Raw genomic sequence first — 19,182 nt, 5'->3', positions numbered from 1 at the left:
TGCTTTTTAAAAATGTTTGTATTATCATTTAAACGTAAAATCAAATATATTGTAGCTAGAAGTTTCTAGTATCAGTTTTTATGATTACTAAAGGCTTTTAGTGAAAAGAATGGGAAAAAATCCATCAAAAATATTGAAACAATACAATCTATTTTATATTGAACAAAGATAGAAAAAAAAACTAATTTTCCGACTTTGATTCAGATTTTAATTTAATACAGCAGCTAACAAGTTTTTATTAAATTATAATGGTGCTTTCACACTAAGTGCCTCTGGAGCACTTATACCCCCCACCCCATTATTATTAAAATAAATTAAAAAAGAGAAAATAGTAAACTAACTAGGGTTCGGCCGGTTACCGGATATTGAAACAATCCGGATACCGGATACCCGGCTGATTTTTACTGCCGGATATCGAGCGTTGGCCAGATATCCGGCCGAGTACCGGTTTTTGAAATATCCGGATACCGGATATCCGGTATCCGGCCAAAAAAGTATCCGGCCCAACCCTAAAACTAACCTAACCATTTATTTTGTAGGTATTTATTTAGAAATTAAAAATAAGTGGGGATGGGTTTTAGTGCTCAACAAGGTACTTGGGAGTGAAGGCACCATTATAATTTACCATAAAAAGGAATTATTTTGTAAATGAGCGTAGCAACCCTATAGTTAATATTTATATTTCAGGAACTACAGTTTTATTCCGGATATGTTGGGGTACTGTGGAGCTAACCAACAACAACAAGAGGTTTGTACCTACTATTTTTAATATAACCCCTCTTCCTCGTTCAGTTTATAGCTATAAATGTTTTTTTTTTACTTTATTTATGCCTACAGCGGCACTTTAAATGTTTTTTAAAAATAATTAGATGTTTTTGTGATTTCTCTTCGGAGGGTGGTGGTGCCCTCCTCCTTCCCGGGACCTATGAGAAGTTACCCTGTTAAGGAGAACCCGATCGGTTCAGCGGTTAGCGAGATCCTTCGGTAGAGACAGACACACAGATATCCTGTTACTTTATTTTAAGGATTTGTTATTAGCGGCTACTCCCCCCCCCCCACTTTTATTTTAATTTTTTTTTAAATCGAATATTTTTTTTTTGGATTAGATAACTGAACTTTGAAAAGTCCTCTTAAGAATAAAAACACCGTTCTCATTTTCTTTTAGGGATTCCACCACCAGAACAGTAATGGAGCGGAGGGTGGTACCAGCTCCGACCTGGAGGATCACATCGCCTCCCAGATACTCAATGAGTTCCCCGAGATACGCAGCTATGTCGGTCAGATCATTGATGGAAACCTTTAAACAGCTGTTTATTATGATGAAGATAGGCTATAAGGAGTCTAGTATTAAGGTATTATTGCTTCGTTTTTTTGCACTATTACTTTTTTTCTACCAGTGTTTATGCCCTTTCCTTTCCTTGGCCTATTTAAAGCTTATTTTTTATTTTAAATTCGTTTTGCGAGTCTTAAAACTTAGCTTTAAACCAGTGGCGTGCACATTGATTTGCCTGAAAAAAGGAGGAAGTAAACCTCCCTAATATCTTTTTTATGAAATGGTGTCGACACACCCCTTTCCCAAACCATTGCCACTGCTCTTAATCTTAATAAACATTTTTTATATACACTTTTTTTTAGTCCAAGACAAGAACCTACGAGTAAAAAACGTCTCTATTACAACATATATACATTAATATCATTGTGGAGAATTAAGAAAAATAAACAAGAAAATCTTCTACATAGCATCAACATATATATCTTTAATACAGCTGCTAAATATCTACATATATATGATAAATATCTAGACTTTAATATCAATTTTGCTTATTTAACACCCCTGCTAGCTGATAATTTAACCCTTTTTTGACAGTTTTAAGTATTATAAAAAAAGATGTTTTTATAGAAAAATGTTTCACTAAAAAGCTTTCCAATAGCTAAATAATTAAGTATTGTAAGTATTTGATGTTAAATGTTGTGAGAATCAAGTACTCTATAGAAAATGCGCTCCGAAAATGTAGTCTCTTTTTTTCAGCGCTTTTTTGGGTTTTACACTATTAATTTTCACTTAACATTTAATATTCCTCTTGAATTATATCTTTTCTTCATTGATTCATAATCATTAAGATATATATAAATTCTTTATCTAAAGTTGGGTTTGAATATTTTTTTGTTACCTATTTTAAAGTTTATGGAATTGATTGACATTGTACCCATTTGCAATAAATTGTAAAAATGTATATTAGACCAAATTATTTATAATTTTTTGATTTGGTAGTATTAAAATATACCGATGTTTAATTTGAGTCTTGCTACATATGATTAAATAAATATTTAAAAATTTTCACCCTTTTTAAGAATGTTAATATAGTTTTATATTGTAATTCACTTGCTATATATGACAGTAAAAAGCACTAATAGTAAATGTTTAAAATTACCAAAGCAAAATAAATTTTTTCTTAGTTTGAACATAAACCCCGTGTTTTGAGTTAATATTGTATTCCAAATGTAAAACAGAAATTAATGTTTCAAAATTTATTAATTATGTATATAGTATATTTTATTTAAATAATACCGTTCAGGTTCAGGTTCCTCTAACAGAGGGAGGGAGGAGACAATGAACTATACATTACACTGGTTCCCCAGTTTTATAACAACGTTAATCTTATCCGTTGGCCCAAAAGCTTTAGGTAATTTGGTATTTGAATTTTGATGTTTCAAAACTAGAAATGTCCAGACCTTTTAACTAATAATTTCAATCTAATTCTACATAAGGGAATAATTTAGTCTGTATATAATATCAATTTATCGTCCATTGTCTTATCCCTTAAGATCCCTGCTATTGATATTTATTGATAAATATGGTTGAATTTGAATGAAAAAGATTGCCAGTTAAATGTATTGTCAAAATTTAGTCTGAAATTCCCCCCCAAATTTTCTTATATACCTATTTACTTATTTTGATAAATTTCTTCAGTTTTCAATAAAGATCTAATTTTGATGAAACATGAAGTAAATTAGTTTTACCTAAAATATCTAAAAGTAAATTATAACTAATTTAATGCGACTTTGCTCAGAGAAACAAACAGACAGACATCCTGTTTTGCTCAGAGAACAAAACAGACAGACATCCTGTTTTGCTCAGAGAACAAAACAGGCAGACATCCTGTTTGTGGAAAAATTATATTTTTAATATTCAAATCTTAGATATTATTGGTAAATTGTTGAATGCTTGTATGTTTTAACAGTTATTTATTGCATCGTATTATAGACAGCTTTCCGCGGATATTAAAAAGAAAAATTTTAAGATTAAGTCAAGTTTGGTTGATTACCAGGGGCCCAAGGAATGAAGTGCATGATTTTCATTTATTATTCGTGGAAAATCGTCTATGAAACGATACGGTGTATAATTTTTCAGTATGGCTAAGAAATGCCAGGTTTTAATGAAGTGCATTTTAATCGGATTCGAAGCCTTGCTGGAAAAAGTAACCATGTAAATATTTTCAGTACCTTTTTATCTCTAAAAAAAAAACTAGGATTAATTTAAAAATTGCGACACCTAAAAAGGCGCCTAAGTCTTTTTCGAATCATCAGCTAATAATGTACGCGATTTTTAAGTTAGGCCTTACTATGTAAACTAGCAACTAAAACCAGTTATTTCGGTGATAAAATTGTTAAATCAGAAATGAAAAAAATAGTTACAAAATATATATATTTTATCATATTCATAATAATATATACATAAAAGCCGCTACGTTAACACAGTTTTATTTTTAACAAAATATTAAATTTTAGATTTATGATATAAATTTGCATTTTATCGTTACAAAACTAAAAAAATATCACATAAAAAGCACGTATGACTGTTTGAAATCTATGTTAATAAACTTTTTATATAAAACAATGATCTTCATTTATAAAAATTTCTACATTTCAGGTCCGTTCGTCTGTCCGTTCGTATTAAATATATTTGGACCATTTGAGACTATCCAAGTCTGGTAGGTCCATGGAGGGAGCTGGCGTCCCGTAGGGTGTTGAACTTGGGGTCACTGGCTCGGGTCCCATCATTCCATAAGTTTTTTCCTAGGTAGACATTTGATAGATTTTGAACTAATCGGAACACCCTATTTTTACAGTATTTAGGTAAAGGTAAAACACTGACGAGAAACAACCCACCTCCTATGTATTTTTGAAAATAATGTAGGGGTTTCTGTGCCCAACTACGTAATTTGAGGGAAACTGCCAAAACAATAATCGTTCTTATCCTATCCTATTATATAAAGAAATAAGCTTTATTCTTTGTAGGGAAAGATCTCGCTAACCGATGTGGTCCTCCTTTATATGGAAGCTTCTTATAAGGTCCCTAGATGGTTTTAGGCTAATACCTTTTATAAAGAGTCCGGGTATGGTTTTAGGCTATTTTTCTGCCCTCCATATTACTTATAATATAGAGCCTCTAGATGCTAGGGGAGAAGTCGCTAGTTTATAATTATAAATTAATAGATTTACCCTATTCAAGAGTTTTTGAACATTGATGGAAAGCCTGTCAACTTCTAGTCTAAAAGTATAATATTGATCAAAAAAACAAAATGATATATGCTGATAATTTATAGAGGGGAGGTAAGTTGTGCTAAAATTCCGTAAATGTGTGAGTTTTAAGAATTTTGAAAAGAAGTAGCACTCTAAATTTTGTATGGCAGTTGCTCTAATATAGTACATATCCACGTTATACCCCATTAAAGCAACTGTCATGCCAAATTTTAGAGTTCGACTTCCATTTTAAATTCTTAAAACTCACACATTTACGGATTTATAACACAACCTACCTCCCCCTTTGTCCCATCCTTTTCAATGAACATAAGCAATATCATGAGTATTTTCATTATCTTAAAGGGACTGTGAACGTAAATTTTTCTCATCTTAATATCAAATCTTAACATTATCTCATTCATAATATCTCACAGTTAGAGCAAAACGCGCTTTTGTTTGCTTAAAAAACGGCTTTTTCCGACGATTTTTATAAGGTACAGGGAAAGGAAGAAATTTTCCGTATTATATAAAATGTGCATTAAATTGCTATTTTCTCCCATTATAGCTAAAATTAAACTTTTTCACATAGTTGTTGATTTTTCCTAACGGTTAAGCTGACTTTTAACATAATCCTTGCTTTAAACCAATGTATAGTTACTTAGAAATTGATAAAATAAGCAATATTTTTTATTGAAAACCAAATACAATAACAAATTTAGAAACAGGTTTTTTATTAGTATCCAATTAACTTTAGATGGCCCATCTCTCGCCCACCTTTAATTACAAATTTGTAAATAATAAAGACGCAATATTTCTTTATAAACAGTCTGATAAAAGTGTAAACTTATCCTCCAAAGTGGGTTATTTATTGTCCAACACAATAAAAAAGGATATTATTATTTTAAATAACCTGTGAGATTCAACCCTTTGTAGACAGTGAGGAATTTTTATGTCAATACTACAAATTTAAAATAGGTCTTTATTACCTAACTACTACGTTATAAAAAAAACTAATTGGCAATTTTAAATTAAATAAATCCTTAACAGTAAGTAAATTGTTTCAACTATATATGACAAGTTAAATATCCCTACAAACATTTTAAGAAACAAAAACGTTCAGATTTTCCCTGTTTTTTCCTTTTTCCCTCCCAAAATACCATAAATTCAAGGCAGTATTCCTGCATATTTTTGTTAATAGGACGTTTCTGGTTGATCAGTGTAGTGAAATGTGCTTAGAAAATGTTAAGATTTGATAATCAGATGAGAAATTATTACGTTCACACTCCCTTTAAATATCACCTGATTCATCAAGAGATAGTGAACAGTAAATAATTTCCTTATCTCTGATTATCATGAGTATTTTCATTATCTTCACTATCACTTGATTCATCAAGAGATAGTGAACGGTAAATAATTTCCTTACCTCTGATTATCATGAGTGTTTTCATTATCTTCACTATCACTTGATTCATCAAGAGATAGAACAGTAAATGATTTCCTTACCTCTGATTATCATGAGTTCTTTCATTATCTTCACAATCCAGGGAGTAAGGGAGGGGACAATGGGCAATTAATTCAATTTAAGAGTATTTAAGAGCATTCATTTGAAAATTATATTACCAGCACATCAGACTGACATAACCATTTTGTAATTAATAACTAGAAAAATCTCCCTGGAACCCATTCAACCCATAAACCAAAATTTAATTGGATTCTGAGAATGTTTATTAAACAAATATCACAATAAAGTTTTTATCTATGAAATGATATTTTCTGGAGAGAAAAAAATTGTTAAAACCAGCCACATCATAACAAATTAAGTTTATTGTTACTTGTCTGCAATATTCAAAACTAACAAACGAGTTAGCGGCATTTTGTGCGCTAGTACCCAAAGTCAGTCAGAAACTGCTAAATTCTTGCACATTCCCTTTAAGCCAGTACCCAAAGTCTGAGTCTCCTAAAAATTGAATATTCGATGCATTGTCCCCTCCCTTACTCCCTGTTCACAATCACTTGTTTCATCAAGAGATAGTGAACAGTATATGATTTCCTTACCTCTGTTTATCATGAGTATTTTCATTATCTTCACTATCACTTGATTCATCAAGAGATCGTGAACAGTAAATAATTTTCTTACCTCTGATTATCATGAGTATTTTCATTATCTTCACTATCACTTGATTCATCAAGAGATAGTGAACAGTAAATGATATCTTACCTCTGATTATCATGAGTACTTTCATTATCTTCACTATCACTTGATTCATCAAGAGATAGCACAGTATATGATTTCCTTACCTCTGATTATCATGAGTATTTTCATTATCTTCACTATTACTTGATTCATTAAGAGATAGTGAACAGTAAATAGTTTCCTTACCTCTGATTATCATGAGTGTTTTCATTATCTTCACTATCACTTGGTTCATCAAGAGATAGTGAACAGTAAATAATTTCCTTACCTCTGATTATCATGAGTGTTTTCATTATCTACACAATCACTTGATTCATCAAGAGATATTAAAAAGTAAATAATTTCCGTACCTCTGATTATCATGAGTGTTTTCATTATCTTCACTATCACTTGATTCATCAAGAGATAGTGAACAGTAAATAATTTCCTTACCTCTGATTATCATGAGTATTTACATTATCTTCACTATCACTTGATTCATCAAGAGATAGAACAGTAAATGATTTCCTTACCTCTGATTTTCATGGGTGTTTTCATTATCTTCACTATCACTTGATTCATCAAGAGATAGTGAACAGTAAATAATTTCCTTACCTCTGATTATCATGAGTATTTACATTATCTTCACTATCACTTGATTCATCAAGAGATAGAACAGTAAATGATTTCCTTTCCTCTGATTTTCATGGGTGTTTTCATTATCTTCACTATCACTTGATTCATCAAGAGATAGAAAATAATTTCCTTACCTCTGATTATCATGAGTGTTTTCATTATCTTCACTATCACTTGTTTCATCAAGGGAAGGAACAGTGTATGGAGCTTTATGAGTTGAAACAGCATCCCTTGTAAAAGCAGAATATCCATTAATATTGAAACAATTGCTTAGTGCTATACAGTAAATCTTCTTATAGGTCCAGGAAAGGTTTCAAACATTTTCAGGGGAGAAATGGTCTCTAGAAAAATCTTCCACAAAAAATTCTTTATAGCAAAGATATCAAGAGTAGGTCGACTTCCCTCCCCCATTCTTCTTTCAAGTGCCCTTTGCCAATATTATATTTACACGTTGACAACCAACTTAAAACATGACTTGCAGTGTAGCTTTTCTAAAAAGCGTAAATACCTTCTGCTTGCCCTCATACCAGTATCTACATCATCTGTGCTCTAATCATAATTTAATAAAAAATATTTTTTTTTAACAATTTTAGCTAACTTGCAACAGTGAATAAAAACAAAAGAAAATCTCTCCTTATTGTGCAATAAATTGAAATTAATGGAGAAAGGGGTTTAGGTGTATAGCTTGTTAGTATTTTGTCTTGATTAGGTTAAGTTGGCTTACTGGGTGCAGGGATAGAAATAGTGTTTGGGAGAGGGGTTATCTCTCCTCGCAAGGCAATTTAAAGGAAAACACTATGAATTTAATTTATTTACTTTTATTATTTTTAAAGATGCTTTAAAATAAACTTGTACTTAAGTAAAATTATTTTTAAAGGTAGATAAGAATGTTTATTTAATTTAAATTAGTAATTTATGACTCCTATAGTTTGTTGTTTTTACAGATAAATTTTTTTACAAAATTTAAAATTAACTTTTCGAATTTCTATAAAAGCATCAGTTTGACATGTTGCATTGGCGTGCACTGCGCTTTGCCAGGGGGGAGGAGGGGGGGTGTAATACAGACAACAAGAGGTTACATTGATCTAGAATACCTCCCCAAATTTTTATTGGGTTGCCTGTGCTAGAGACTAGGGGTAAATTTAAATCTAGTATATTTGCCAAAAAAAATTCAATTACACCTTTACACCTACACCCCACGTTCACTTTTGCTTACAACCCCTATTATACACCCTTTTTTGTTGATGTTACCTAGCATGGAGCATTGAGTTCTGACCCTGTCAAATCTGTCGGTACGTCTCTCTACTATATGACGATCATAAAAAGTGTTCGTGGCTAACATTTTCAAATCACATGATGGACCAGAGGCGTGTATGAGGGGGTTGTACCCATCCCCATGGCAAAATTAAGGGGGTTAATGTCATTAAACCACTCCATTAAAGCTCACCCACCTCGATTTTGATTGAATGTGGGTGTCAAAAATCGTAAGAGCGGTGTCAAAGTTTTCGTGTACGCTTCCCTGGCAAAACCTTTTACACGCCACTAACTATCATATGTGTCGACCATATGATTTAATAAAGACTGGTCATAGCTGACATATTATCGGCATAACGTTATTCTAATGACACTATAACTACATATTTTGGTTGACATAATAATAACACAACTTTATGACAGGGAGCTGTAAACGGATAAATATTTTATCTTTTCTATTTAAAAAGATATTTTATAATGCCTGTGTATCGTGGTCTACAACTATCTTGGTATCCGACAGTTTCTAAAAGATAATTCATTTTTTTGAAACCGATTAATATCCTCTGGATTAGAATCGTTTTTTTGTTACACTGAAAGCTCATTTATAGCTCGTATTACAGACAATATTCCATGAATATTAAAATCTAGGGTTGAGCCGGATATCCGGACATTTTCAATATCCGGCCGGTTACCGGATATTGAAACTATCCGAATATTGGATATCCGGCTGATTTTTATTGCCGGATATCCGGTTATCCGGCCGGATATCCGTTAATTTGCCGGATATCGAGCGTTGGCCAGATTTCCGACCGGATATTGAAACTATCCGGATACCGGATATCCGGTATCCGGCCAAAAAAGTATCCGGCCCAACCCTATTAAAATCATAGGATTAATAACTATTGATTAATTAATTTAATCAAGGAACAATACGGCTATTTAATTGTTTAGTACGTTTGAGTATACAAATTATTTTTACGAAAAGTCAGTTTTTTTTTATTTCTTTCATACATTATAAGTCAGCTATAATAGTTTCAAGGATAAAGCTAACTTCCAATAATTACATCGTCCAAAAATTTCGTCGGTCGTATCATATTTACAATAGTTGAATCTTCGTCTGCTAGAAATTAAGGTGTACAGCTGATTGTGTTTGACAGCCCATCTAGGATAATAAATCTATTAAGCTATATAAGTTGGAAAGAATTTTAATGTATATAATATATTTGAAATCTGCATAAAATTTTAAGGATTTTTTTTTACAAAATTCGTTTTTTATATAATTCTTTATTTAAAAGCGCAAATACAATTTAAGTTGATTAATTTTGACCAATAGGATAGGTGGATTGGAAACTACCTGAGCTCTAATTGGTTGAATGATGTACGAAACTTAAGCTTCTCCAATCAGAGTGCAGATTGTTTTCAACCCACCAATCACAGATGTCAAAATCAATTAACTTAAATTGTATTTGCGCTTTTAGATAAAGAATTATACAAAAAACGAATTTTATAAAAAAAAAATCCTTAAAATTTTATGCAGATTTAAAATCTATTATATTCTTTTCAACTTATATAGCTTATTAAACATACCTTTCTCTGCAGAGTTCCTACTGCTCTAGACAATTTAGAGTTGTCACTAAAAATAAAAATAAAAGTAATAATTTTTTTAATGAAGCTAAAGATCTCAAATAATTATGGTCATAATTGATTATGATTTTCAGGAAGGGTTTACAAATGTCCTGGGACGGTTTCAGGTTATTTTCTAGGACAGCCCTTTAAAAACTTTATAGCCTAAAAGTGTGACAAAAATTCGATAAAATGATGTTTCCACTTTCTAGAATAAAATTAACTGGAAATTATTTCTTGCTATACATATATACATACATATTCTATTATACAAGTTAATTTTCATCCATTTTATTTTAAAATAAAATAACGTAACGTAAAAAAAATAGCATGCATAGAAGTTTACAAAGTAATTGTGCTGCGCATTTTATTTATAATTTACCTTAATTCACCGTCATCATCTGAATCTTGTTCTTCGTTGGATTCTTCATTTTCTAAACAAACAAAAAATATATATCATCTTAGATTAGGTAATATTGGGTGCTGGGTAGCCCCGCAGGTGAAGGCCACGTAGGACTAGGGCCCTCTGCATGGGTAAGACATAAGCAATAAAATCTCCTCTCTTATTTCTAATTTATATTTAAAATATGAGGGGGGGGGGGGGGTGCAGTTCTCGACAGGTACTTAGCAGGAAATAATAGATAAATAGGAAAATTTAAAGTCTGTTATTTTAGAATAACAGCCAAATATAACTCTTTACAATTTAAAAAAAATATAGTGCCACGAATACGATACTCTGCGATTACGAAAATTATGGATTTCTTACCTCCATCTGAATCTGCATCGGCCCCATCAAAATTATTGTGTTCAGGAACTTCAAACACACGAGGATTTTCATCAAAATGAACACTTCCCCTACAGTTTATAGATAGAAGAATAAATACATATGTAGATGAACAAATCTTTTTTTTACAGATTTAAATAAAAATGTTCTTATGATTTAATAAAAGAGTAGGTTAGAAAAGAAGAGTAGGAATGGATGGATAATATAAAAAAGTTTTTATGTTTTACCGTAAAGATGTAGCTTTGACTTTAAAACAACATTTAATTTAATTATTCAATTATGGCAATAATAGCTTTAGTAGGATAAATGCCTTGACCAAAAAAACACCATTCACAAATAAGAATTCCTTGTAAGTAAATATTCGGTTGCAGAGGCGTGCTGAAGGAGGTTGATTTAGGTGTATCCACCCAACCTGGCAAAATTAAGGGGGGGTTGGGATACAACCCTCTAGGTGTCCACCCCTCTGTAAATCCCTCCTCCTACACCCCTATAACAAAAAAGTACCTTGTGTTATCTCTATGATAATTTACCTCCTAGCAGCGGGCTGGTGGTGGTCAGGTATATCCAGGCTGTCCATCATGGACCTGTGCTCATAATCAACTGGCTGCCGGATTATAGATTTCTTTCTCGGCTTCACATCTGTTTCTACCACCTTAATAAGTCATTACATTAAAAATAAAAGACCAGAATGATACCATCCATAAAAGCGAAAACAACAAATATGCAATGACAGAACATTGTATTTAATCGAAAACTAAAGAATAATATTTTGCAATCTGAATAAAAAATCGATAATTATATGATAAGTTGTCTTTACCTACGTATTTGAAAATAGAGAAACTTTACTTAAAAATTATGATTCGCAAGTCTAATGGCCAAATTAGAATCATTCATAAATTATGAGAAAAAAGAAGTTGATTCCCAAAGATTCAGTGATCGTTAAAAAGGGGTGGGGGGTCAACACCTCCTTAAAAATGAAAATTGCGTGATATGGCAATAGCGATAAAAAAAAAGAAATTTTATCTGGGACAAAATTGAAAGGTCTCCGTAAAATAGAATTTATCAAAACTTCTAAACCCTAATTGTGAATGTTTTTTCTGTAGTTGATAATGATATTCTTTTTTTTCTGTGATGCTCATTCAATAGTTTTCCCTCATAAATTATTGTTAGGCGGAGTTATACAAGATTGTTTCTCATAAAGAAATCATATTTGGTAGTGCAGCTATTATTTTTATTTATTTTTGTATTTATATATTTTGTATTTGTTTGTGTGATTTGTATGCACCTTCTTGGAATCTTGTTTGGTCATTTAAACAATTTTAATAAGAATATGTGGTTCTTTTACACAAAGTGATGGTTGAGCAATGAGAACTTAACCCTTATTTTTAAAATAGATTGAAAATAAGGGAGTGGGGGGTAATTTAACCATATGCCTTATCTCTATGCGGACCTCTAATACTGTGAGGCATATGTATATCTGTGGTGACCTTGTGGTTATATTCGGTACTGGGAGGCCCTTAAAGGATAGGTCACCCCATCCCGTATTTTCAATTTATTTTTAAAATGAGTGGGGAATTTGTGCTCGATGGGCACTTTTATGGAAAGCACTGTGGTGAGTATTTTGGACGCCTGAAAATAAAAAGGAAATGTTGAAGAAAACACATGATAAAGATTGTAACCTCTATGCTGCATTGTCCATCTAGTTTTCTATATCTGCGAAATTCAACATTCACTTCTCCCTAGAAAAACAAGGATGACATCATCAATAAAAGCGAAGCTCTGAAACGGTATGACAGACGAACATTAATTGACAAAATTATACGTCAATTTGTTACAAAACTTCTTAAAAACAGAATACTGTTTAATGGTTAAGGACATGCTGATATTTTAGGACTTGATTATAGAGATGCTTTGCTTATAATAATATACCTTATTGTTATAAGAATCAGTACTCCAAAAATCAGATCAATCGGATGATTATATCACATAAAGAATTGATGTTAAAAAAGTTAAATATCGCTATGTTTAGAATGAACGTACGGACATTCTGGTAACGATCATATAGTTGCTACGCGTTCTAAAACTTACCTAACTACTAAAGGAAACACCATGCAAAGTGAAATCGATTGGACATTCTAACATGCCTAAATTAACGAAAAAAGCTATCCGTTACGGACGGAGGTACGGACCCTAATAACACGCTTTTAAAAATGTTAGGTATTATACTGAATTTAAATGTTTTGTATCATTTCTTTTTTAGCGTATGATTTTCAGTGTCCCTCATGAGTCATAGGTCACCCATACAGTGTTGTATACTTTATCCGTATGTCGCAGGTTCGAAACCCTGTAATTGTAGAAAATTGGTAGTCTCGCTGTAACGAATAAAAGTTATTGAAATAATAATGTCATTTAAGTTCAGTAATAAAAGGATGGAACAATGGATCTAAAATTAATTTTCTTGGCTGTCGTGGAAATTAGGCTCTATAACTTATTTAAAATTGAAAAATGGCCGAGGCTTTGTCTTTACCTGTCCAAAATCAAAACCTTTGTCTGTATTGACAGGCGTCTTCTCTTCATCTAAAAAAAACAAGGATACATTAAGTAAAAAAAAGCAGAAATAATAAGGGAAATATTATGAAAGTAAAATTCTACTAAGTTACACAATCTCATAAACTAAAGAAACAGGATATCCATCATCAATATATGGATGTATGTCTGTAAGATATTGAAAATGGAAGGACTGAATAACTTTGGTTTAGAGAAGGATTCAGGCCATTTAGTTGGTGTATGCGTTGGGGGGGGGGGGGGGAAACCTCCCTTGGACCGCCCCCTCCCCCCTTAAAATAATTTTGGATAACACAAAAAGAAGATTAGAAATGTGTCACAAACCTTAAATAAATAAAAAGTAGAAAAGTTATAAAAACTTTTTAAAAATAATCCATTTGGGGGGCTCAGGATAACAAACGTAAATAATAAATATTGAGAAAAATAAATGACAAGAAGGAAAAAATCCAAAGCCGCACATTAGGGATATACATACCAACTTATACTTTTTACCCCGAATACACAAATCTATTTATTGCTTTCTTAAGCAATTTCACTTAAATTGAAAATGAACCACAAATAAGCTATTTAGGATAGGTTAAGTAAAGTTTAGAAGAATTGTTGGGTTAGGGGTCCCCCTAGGAGTTAAAAGTAAGACAGAGAGAGAGGAGGAAAGGGGTATCCCGTAGTCTAGCCGTTAAATCTAAGAATTACTCAAAATTTTCCTACATTTTTTCCTTAGTGACGAAGACATATTTCTATTTTTATTCTTTTGTACTTTTTTGTGCAATTTGTATGGCCTTTTCTCCCCTGGGTGGCAAATTGTCACTTATCATTGTACTCCATTCTTTCCTTATATATAGCAAAGCTACTCTATCAATCTTAATGTTTGTTGGTTTTCTAATTTATTTAAATTCAATGCACTTGTAACATTTCAGAAAAAAAATTAGCTTGCTTTCTTATTATGCAAAAAAGGTGTTAAAAATTTCCTGTGAGTCTGTAGATTAAGATCTTGCCAACCGATATGATTCTCCTTTACAGTAAAGCTTCTTATAGCTCCAATGGAGGCGTATCAATATTTTGAGGGAGGGTGCCTTCGTCCTTCCAAGAGAAATCGTCCCCGGAAAGTAAATACACCACCCAAAAAAAATTAATTTTTTAAATCAGAGGTTCGACTTCCCTCAATTACTCCTTGAGTATAATAAAATTATCCTATTTTTGCAAACCCCCCTTCAAAATTGTGTTGTGTAAGAAGACGGACAAAATATATTTAAACCGTTAATAAGTATTAATTGCCTATTTTTTTCACCCACTTCTATTTGAAGGACGGCAACGACTGTACGGCCAGACCTTTTGGAGCTAGATGTAATAAAAGATCTTTAGAAAAGGGTACTATGTATTATGTAACGAGAGTAATTAATGCTTAGAAATGATTTTAGACATTTTCTTGTTAATAGATTAGGTTTCTGTTTAATATATTTAGATGAACAAAAACATCCGTTTTAATGAAAAAACAGTAAAATGATTTGCGATATATAACGAAAAATCATAACCAAGCATAACAACCAATACTATGCCTAACATCACTGCTTGAAGCTGCTTAACATTACTTGTCCTCGTTTGAACAAATTCCCTCAATACTTTTCAGTATTTGTTAATGCTTTACATTAATTTCTAATTTTAAATCTAGTTTAATTTTGTATTCGGGTATAGTCCCTTTCGTGGCAACGCACCTTAAGGGGCGATTCTTCGTATTTTTCACAGTAGCTTTTCTCCTATTTCTAGCCCACGCGGAGGGCTCTAACCCTGCGGGGCCAATTGCCTAACCCTGTGGGGCAATCACCTAACCCAAGTTTTAAAAATACGGCAAATCGCCCCTTAAGGGGCGTTGCCACGAAAGGGATTATTCCCTTGTTTTCATAGGTGAAAAGTATTTTTGGATGTTTTAATAACATGTTATGTATTAGCAATGAAGATTAAAAATATTTCAAGACTTCTCAAGATTTAACTTGTAATCAGAGCAGAATATATTATATTTAAGTACGATTAGATTCTTTGGATCAAGTCTAAAATACGATTAAGAAAAGAGACCAAGTAGACCGATCATGTATATGCAAGTTAAAAAGTGCAGAGGTAAAAAAAACAGTAAAATATTACATCTAAAAGTGCAATTGATATTAGTTTTTTAAAAATCTTTTTTCTTGTATATTCTAGATATTCTAGTTAACCCTTACAGCTCGGGCCCCAATTCCCACCTTAATAGATCGGGGGGGGGGGGGGGGCTCAAAGAGCCCCCCCCTCTATCTCGGCTCCTGTTACAGATAAAGACGTAAAATTTTTTTCTGGTGGTTCATGTGTATTTTTAGAGAAAATTACTTTTTCTAGTCATAGCGGCCAGGCCGCTCCTTAGCCGCTTTTTAGCGGCCAGCCGCTAAATTTTAAAACAGCTGTAGAGCGGCCAATTTTGCAGCTAGGATGACCAAATTTTAGGACGAACTTTTATTTTTCATAACAAAAAAATTACTTTTTCTGATCATCGCCGAAAAACGGCAAATAACGGAAACCGCCATTTTCGGCGGTTACGGCGGTAAAACGGCGGTTGGCGGCGCCAATTAATATTTTTATCTGTTTGATGTTGCTCAAGGATTTACCAAAAAAAATTATAGGTCTCTAGCTGTAATAGAAGCCACGATATTCATGATATATGTTTGTAGTAAAAGCCGGACAAAAATCGGTCATAAAGTCGGTCAGGGAGCGGTCAAACGGTCATAACACAACTTTTCTCAGAAGGTCATTGATATCTAAGTATTCACCAAAAAAATTTTAGGTTTCTCCTTATACACAAAAGTCATAATGTAGAAATTAAGATTTATTTAGAATTTTTTTCTAATTTTGGTGCTACCCAACCGACTTTGACCGGACACCACGACCGACACAGACCAGATATCCTAATAAAATCAACTCTTGCCGACGTATAATTACTAAACTTAAAAAGTCATGAAGTCACAGCACTCCATCTTACCTACAAAAAAAATGAGATTGAAAAAACTAGAGGGGGGGGCTCTTTGAGCCCCCCCCCCACCCGATCTGTAAGGGTTAATTAATCTATTAGTAACGAAGCTACTCATTCATACTATAACTGTCCGTCCGTCACACTATCGGGGAAATGTGATCTTAAAAAACCTTCAGCTGCTATAAAGAATCAATCTAAAAAATGTATTTCTATATTTAGGATTGTCTGTATGTTAAAATTACCGTCGCTGCTTTCTTCTTCTACAACGCTCTGTCTCAGTAACTCTCCTTTGGCAGGCTGAAAATAAATGCATTTTTAATATAACAAGGATGACAATTTAACAATTGGCGCAGCTCAATAATCCATAACAAATTTCTAATATAACATAAGTAAATTTTCACAGTTAAATTCAGCCATCTAAATTTTATGCCAGTCGAGCAAATCAAATTTTTCAAAAGAATCTTTTACCATCCAAAGAATTACAGATAGACCGACGGACCAAGTAAGTTGTATACTAATGCACAATGCGCATGAGAAAGGGGAACATTTTGGATATTATACTTTAAAAATATAAAATTTACTTTAAAAAAAGTTTTAAAGTTTTTTTATTTGTACTTCTGACAGATATATACTTTATCTATTAAGTAAACACCAACAAGGACAAATTTGTGTCTTTAACGGCGTTTTGACTATGACGCAGTTTTATATTGAAATGACATGTAAATTTTTACCTACAATAAGCGTGCAGAAGGGAGGGTATATCAACCCCCTTGGTAAATTAAAGGGATACACCACCCGAGTTGTTTAGGGGTCCACCTTCTTTTACTCACTGGACAATGGACAAAGGACTTACCTCTCTTGATGTCTGTATTACACACCCCTAAAGTTCAATTTTAGTTCAAGAGGTTTCAAAGTCGTAAAAGTAAATTAATTTGTTGCGCCCTTGGCAAAACCCAGTTTTTTTTACTTAATGTTACATGTAAAAGATGCAAGTTCAAAAAAGTAATTTTCTTGTTAAAGAGTGGCAGCGCTACAAAACATCTACTGTTTGTTATCTTTTTTTATTGTTTACTTAAATATTCATATTTGTGTCTCATACATCCTTAAATTATTATAAAATATTTTTTTTAAATAGTCCACAAAGATTTTAATTAAAACAATATCGGTGTAATAACAAGGGCTTGGTGGCATTTATTACATTTAGTTTCGTGGCTTTAACAGGTATAAAACTTCAATCAATTTACTTTTAGCTGCAGCCATCATAAACCTTATTGAGTCTATACTTAGCCTCAGCTGCAGCCATACCCCCACCCCCCGAAGAAACTTAGAAATATAGGTGTCTTAGTACTGATACTCAACACTCATTAAATTAACAAAATATAAGTTTTGCATTTCTAAAATATATCAACAAACAATGGAGCAATGACGCCCAAGCACCACTAAAAATTCATTATACGCAAGAAGTATAGTCATATACGCGATTTAAGTCGTATTTATAAAGGAGCCCCACTTCGCTACTTAGAAATAGTGTTTTTTATTATATTTTCAGTATATGAATAAAGAGTCAAATTGGAAATGTTAAATGAAATTTCTTGAAAAAAAACTAGATGAAAAATAAGGAAAACATTTCTGTATGTAAATTGAACTCAGGGAGGGGAATACATTGTTGGGTAATTTAAACTTCTACTCTTTCATCCTACCAATCATTACAAGTAGAAAAATATGCTTGTGATTGGGTTGAGGATAATTTTAATATCCTTTACCCCATCCCTGTTTAAACTCCATTTACATTTTACATCTTCATGTTAAATTAAATTTAAATGGGGTCTATTTTTTAAAAGCGATGCCTTTTCTACATGTAGGATGTGTCTATGAAATGTAGGCATTATTTTGAGAGCTTTTTAACAATCAATACAAAAAATGTGTACGTCTAGTTCTAACATTTTTTAGTTAATTTTACCATTACAAAAATATCCTATTGACCAAAATTATTGTTATTATCCCTGCCAAAACTCTGTGCACACTACTATCTTTAATATTAAAGCACTGCCTTTCTCTTTAGTGCTGATAGTTCGTATATCCGTCACTTTGTCTAGTTTGTTGAGATTTTTTGCCTTTGCTTTTGAATGATGTCATTCTTGCTTTTTAAAAACTATTTGCTTTCTTCTACATTTCATTTATTTTTGATGCACAAGTTTAAGTCACGTGGCTTTGCACAAGCAAAGTACCCGCATATCATGAAAATGCGTTTTTATGTTGCGAAAAAAAAATATTTAGTTTTAGTAAATGGATCTTAAGGGATAAGGAAATTAACGAAAGTACCTAAAGTTGTTTAGCCCAGGTATGAACAAGGTATTTTGTGTAAAAGGACCTGGAGGAGTTATGGGTGCCCCAGTGGCGTTTTGCGTGAAATGATTTCTGTACCAGGGTTATGATGATGACTATACATGGGCTATGATGATGACTGTACCTGGGCTATGATGATGACTGTACCTGGGATATGATGATGACTGTACCTGGGCTATGATGATGACTGTACCTGAGCTATTGTGAATCTTGTCTGTTGTCTGATCTGCGGAGTATTTTTTCTTCCTGGTGACACTTTTTCGGAATCCATCGCTTTATCTGTAA

The 19,182-nt window shown here is 32.4% G+C and overlaps 2 protein-coding genes across 2 annotated transcripts in view; one reads left to right on the top strand and one right to left on the bottom strand.

Annotated features, from left to right (window-relative positions):
- Positions 1–3,893, top strand: part of LOC145329387 (uncharacterized) — a 24,496-nt gene extending 20,603 nt beyond the window's left edge. The window contains exons 22-24 of the mRNA XM_080173477.1: positions 688–748; positions 1,166–1,352; positions 1,636–3,893. Of these exons, the coding sequence (XP_080029603.1) occupies positions 688–748; positions 1,166–1,303 (199 nt within the window). The 3' untranslated portion in view covers positions 1,304–1,352; positions 1,636–3,893. The remainder of the gene's footprint in view (positions 1–687; positions 749–1,165; positions 1,353–1,635) is intronic.
- Positions 3,690–19,182, bottom strand: LOC145329389 (uncharacterized). The gene is made up of 13 exons (XM_080173478.1): positions 19,091–19,182; positions 16,794–16,848; positions 13,522–13,571; positions 12,674–12,733; positions 11,525–11,646; positions 10,977–11,065; positions 10,593–10,644; positions 10,175–10,220; positions 9,069–9,110; positions 7,842–7,882; positions 7,468–7,563; positions 4,504–4,552; positions 3,690–4,077 (listed from the first exon to the last, which is right to left on the bottom strand). The coding sequence occupies exons 1-13, from the start codon at positions 19,166–19,168 to the stop codon at positions 3,955–3,957; spliced, it is 903 nt and encodes a 300-aa protein (XP_080029604.1). The 5' UTR covers positions 19,169–19,182; the 3' UTR covers positions 3,690–3,954.

The sequence above is a fragment of the Acartia tonsa genome, chromosome 10 (assembly GCF_053477335.1).
Source record: "Acartia tonsa isolate MP-2025a chromosome 10, ASM5347733v1, whole genome shotgun sequence".
Taxonomy (NCBI): domain Eukaryota; kingdom Metazoa; phylum Arthropoda; class Copepoda; order Calanoida; family Acartiidae; genus Acartia; species Acartia tonsa.
This window is presented reverse-complemented; position numbering and strand designations above follow the sequence as displayed.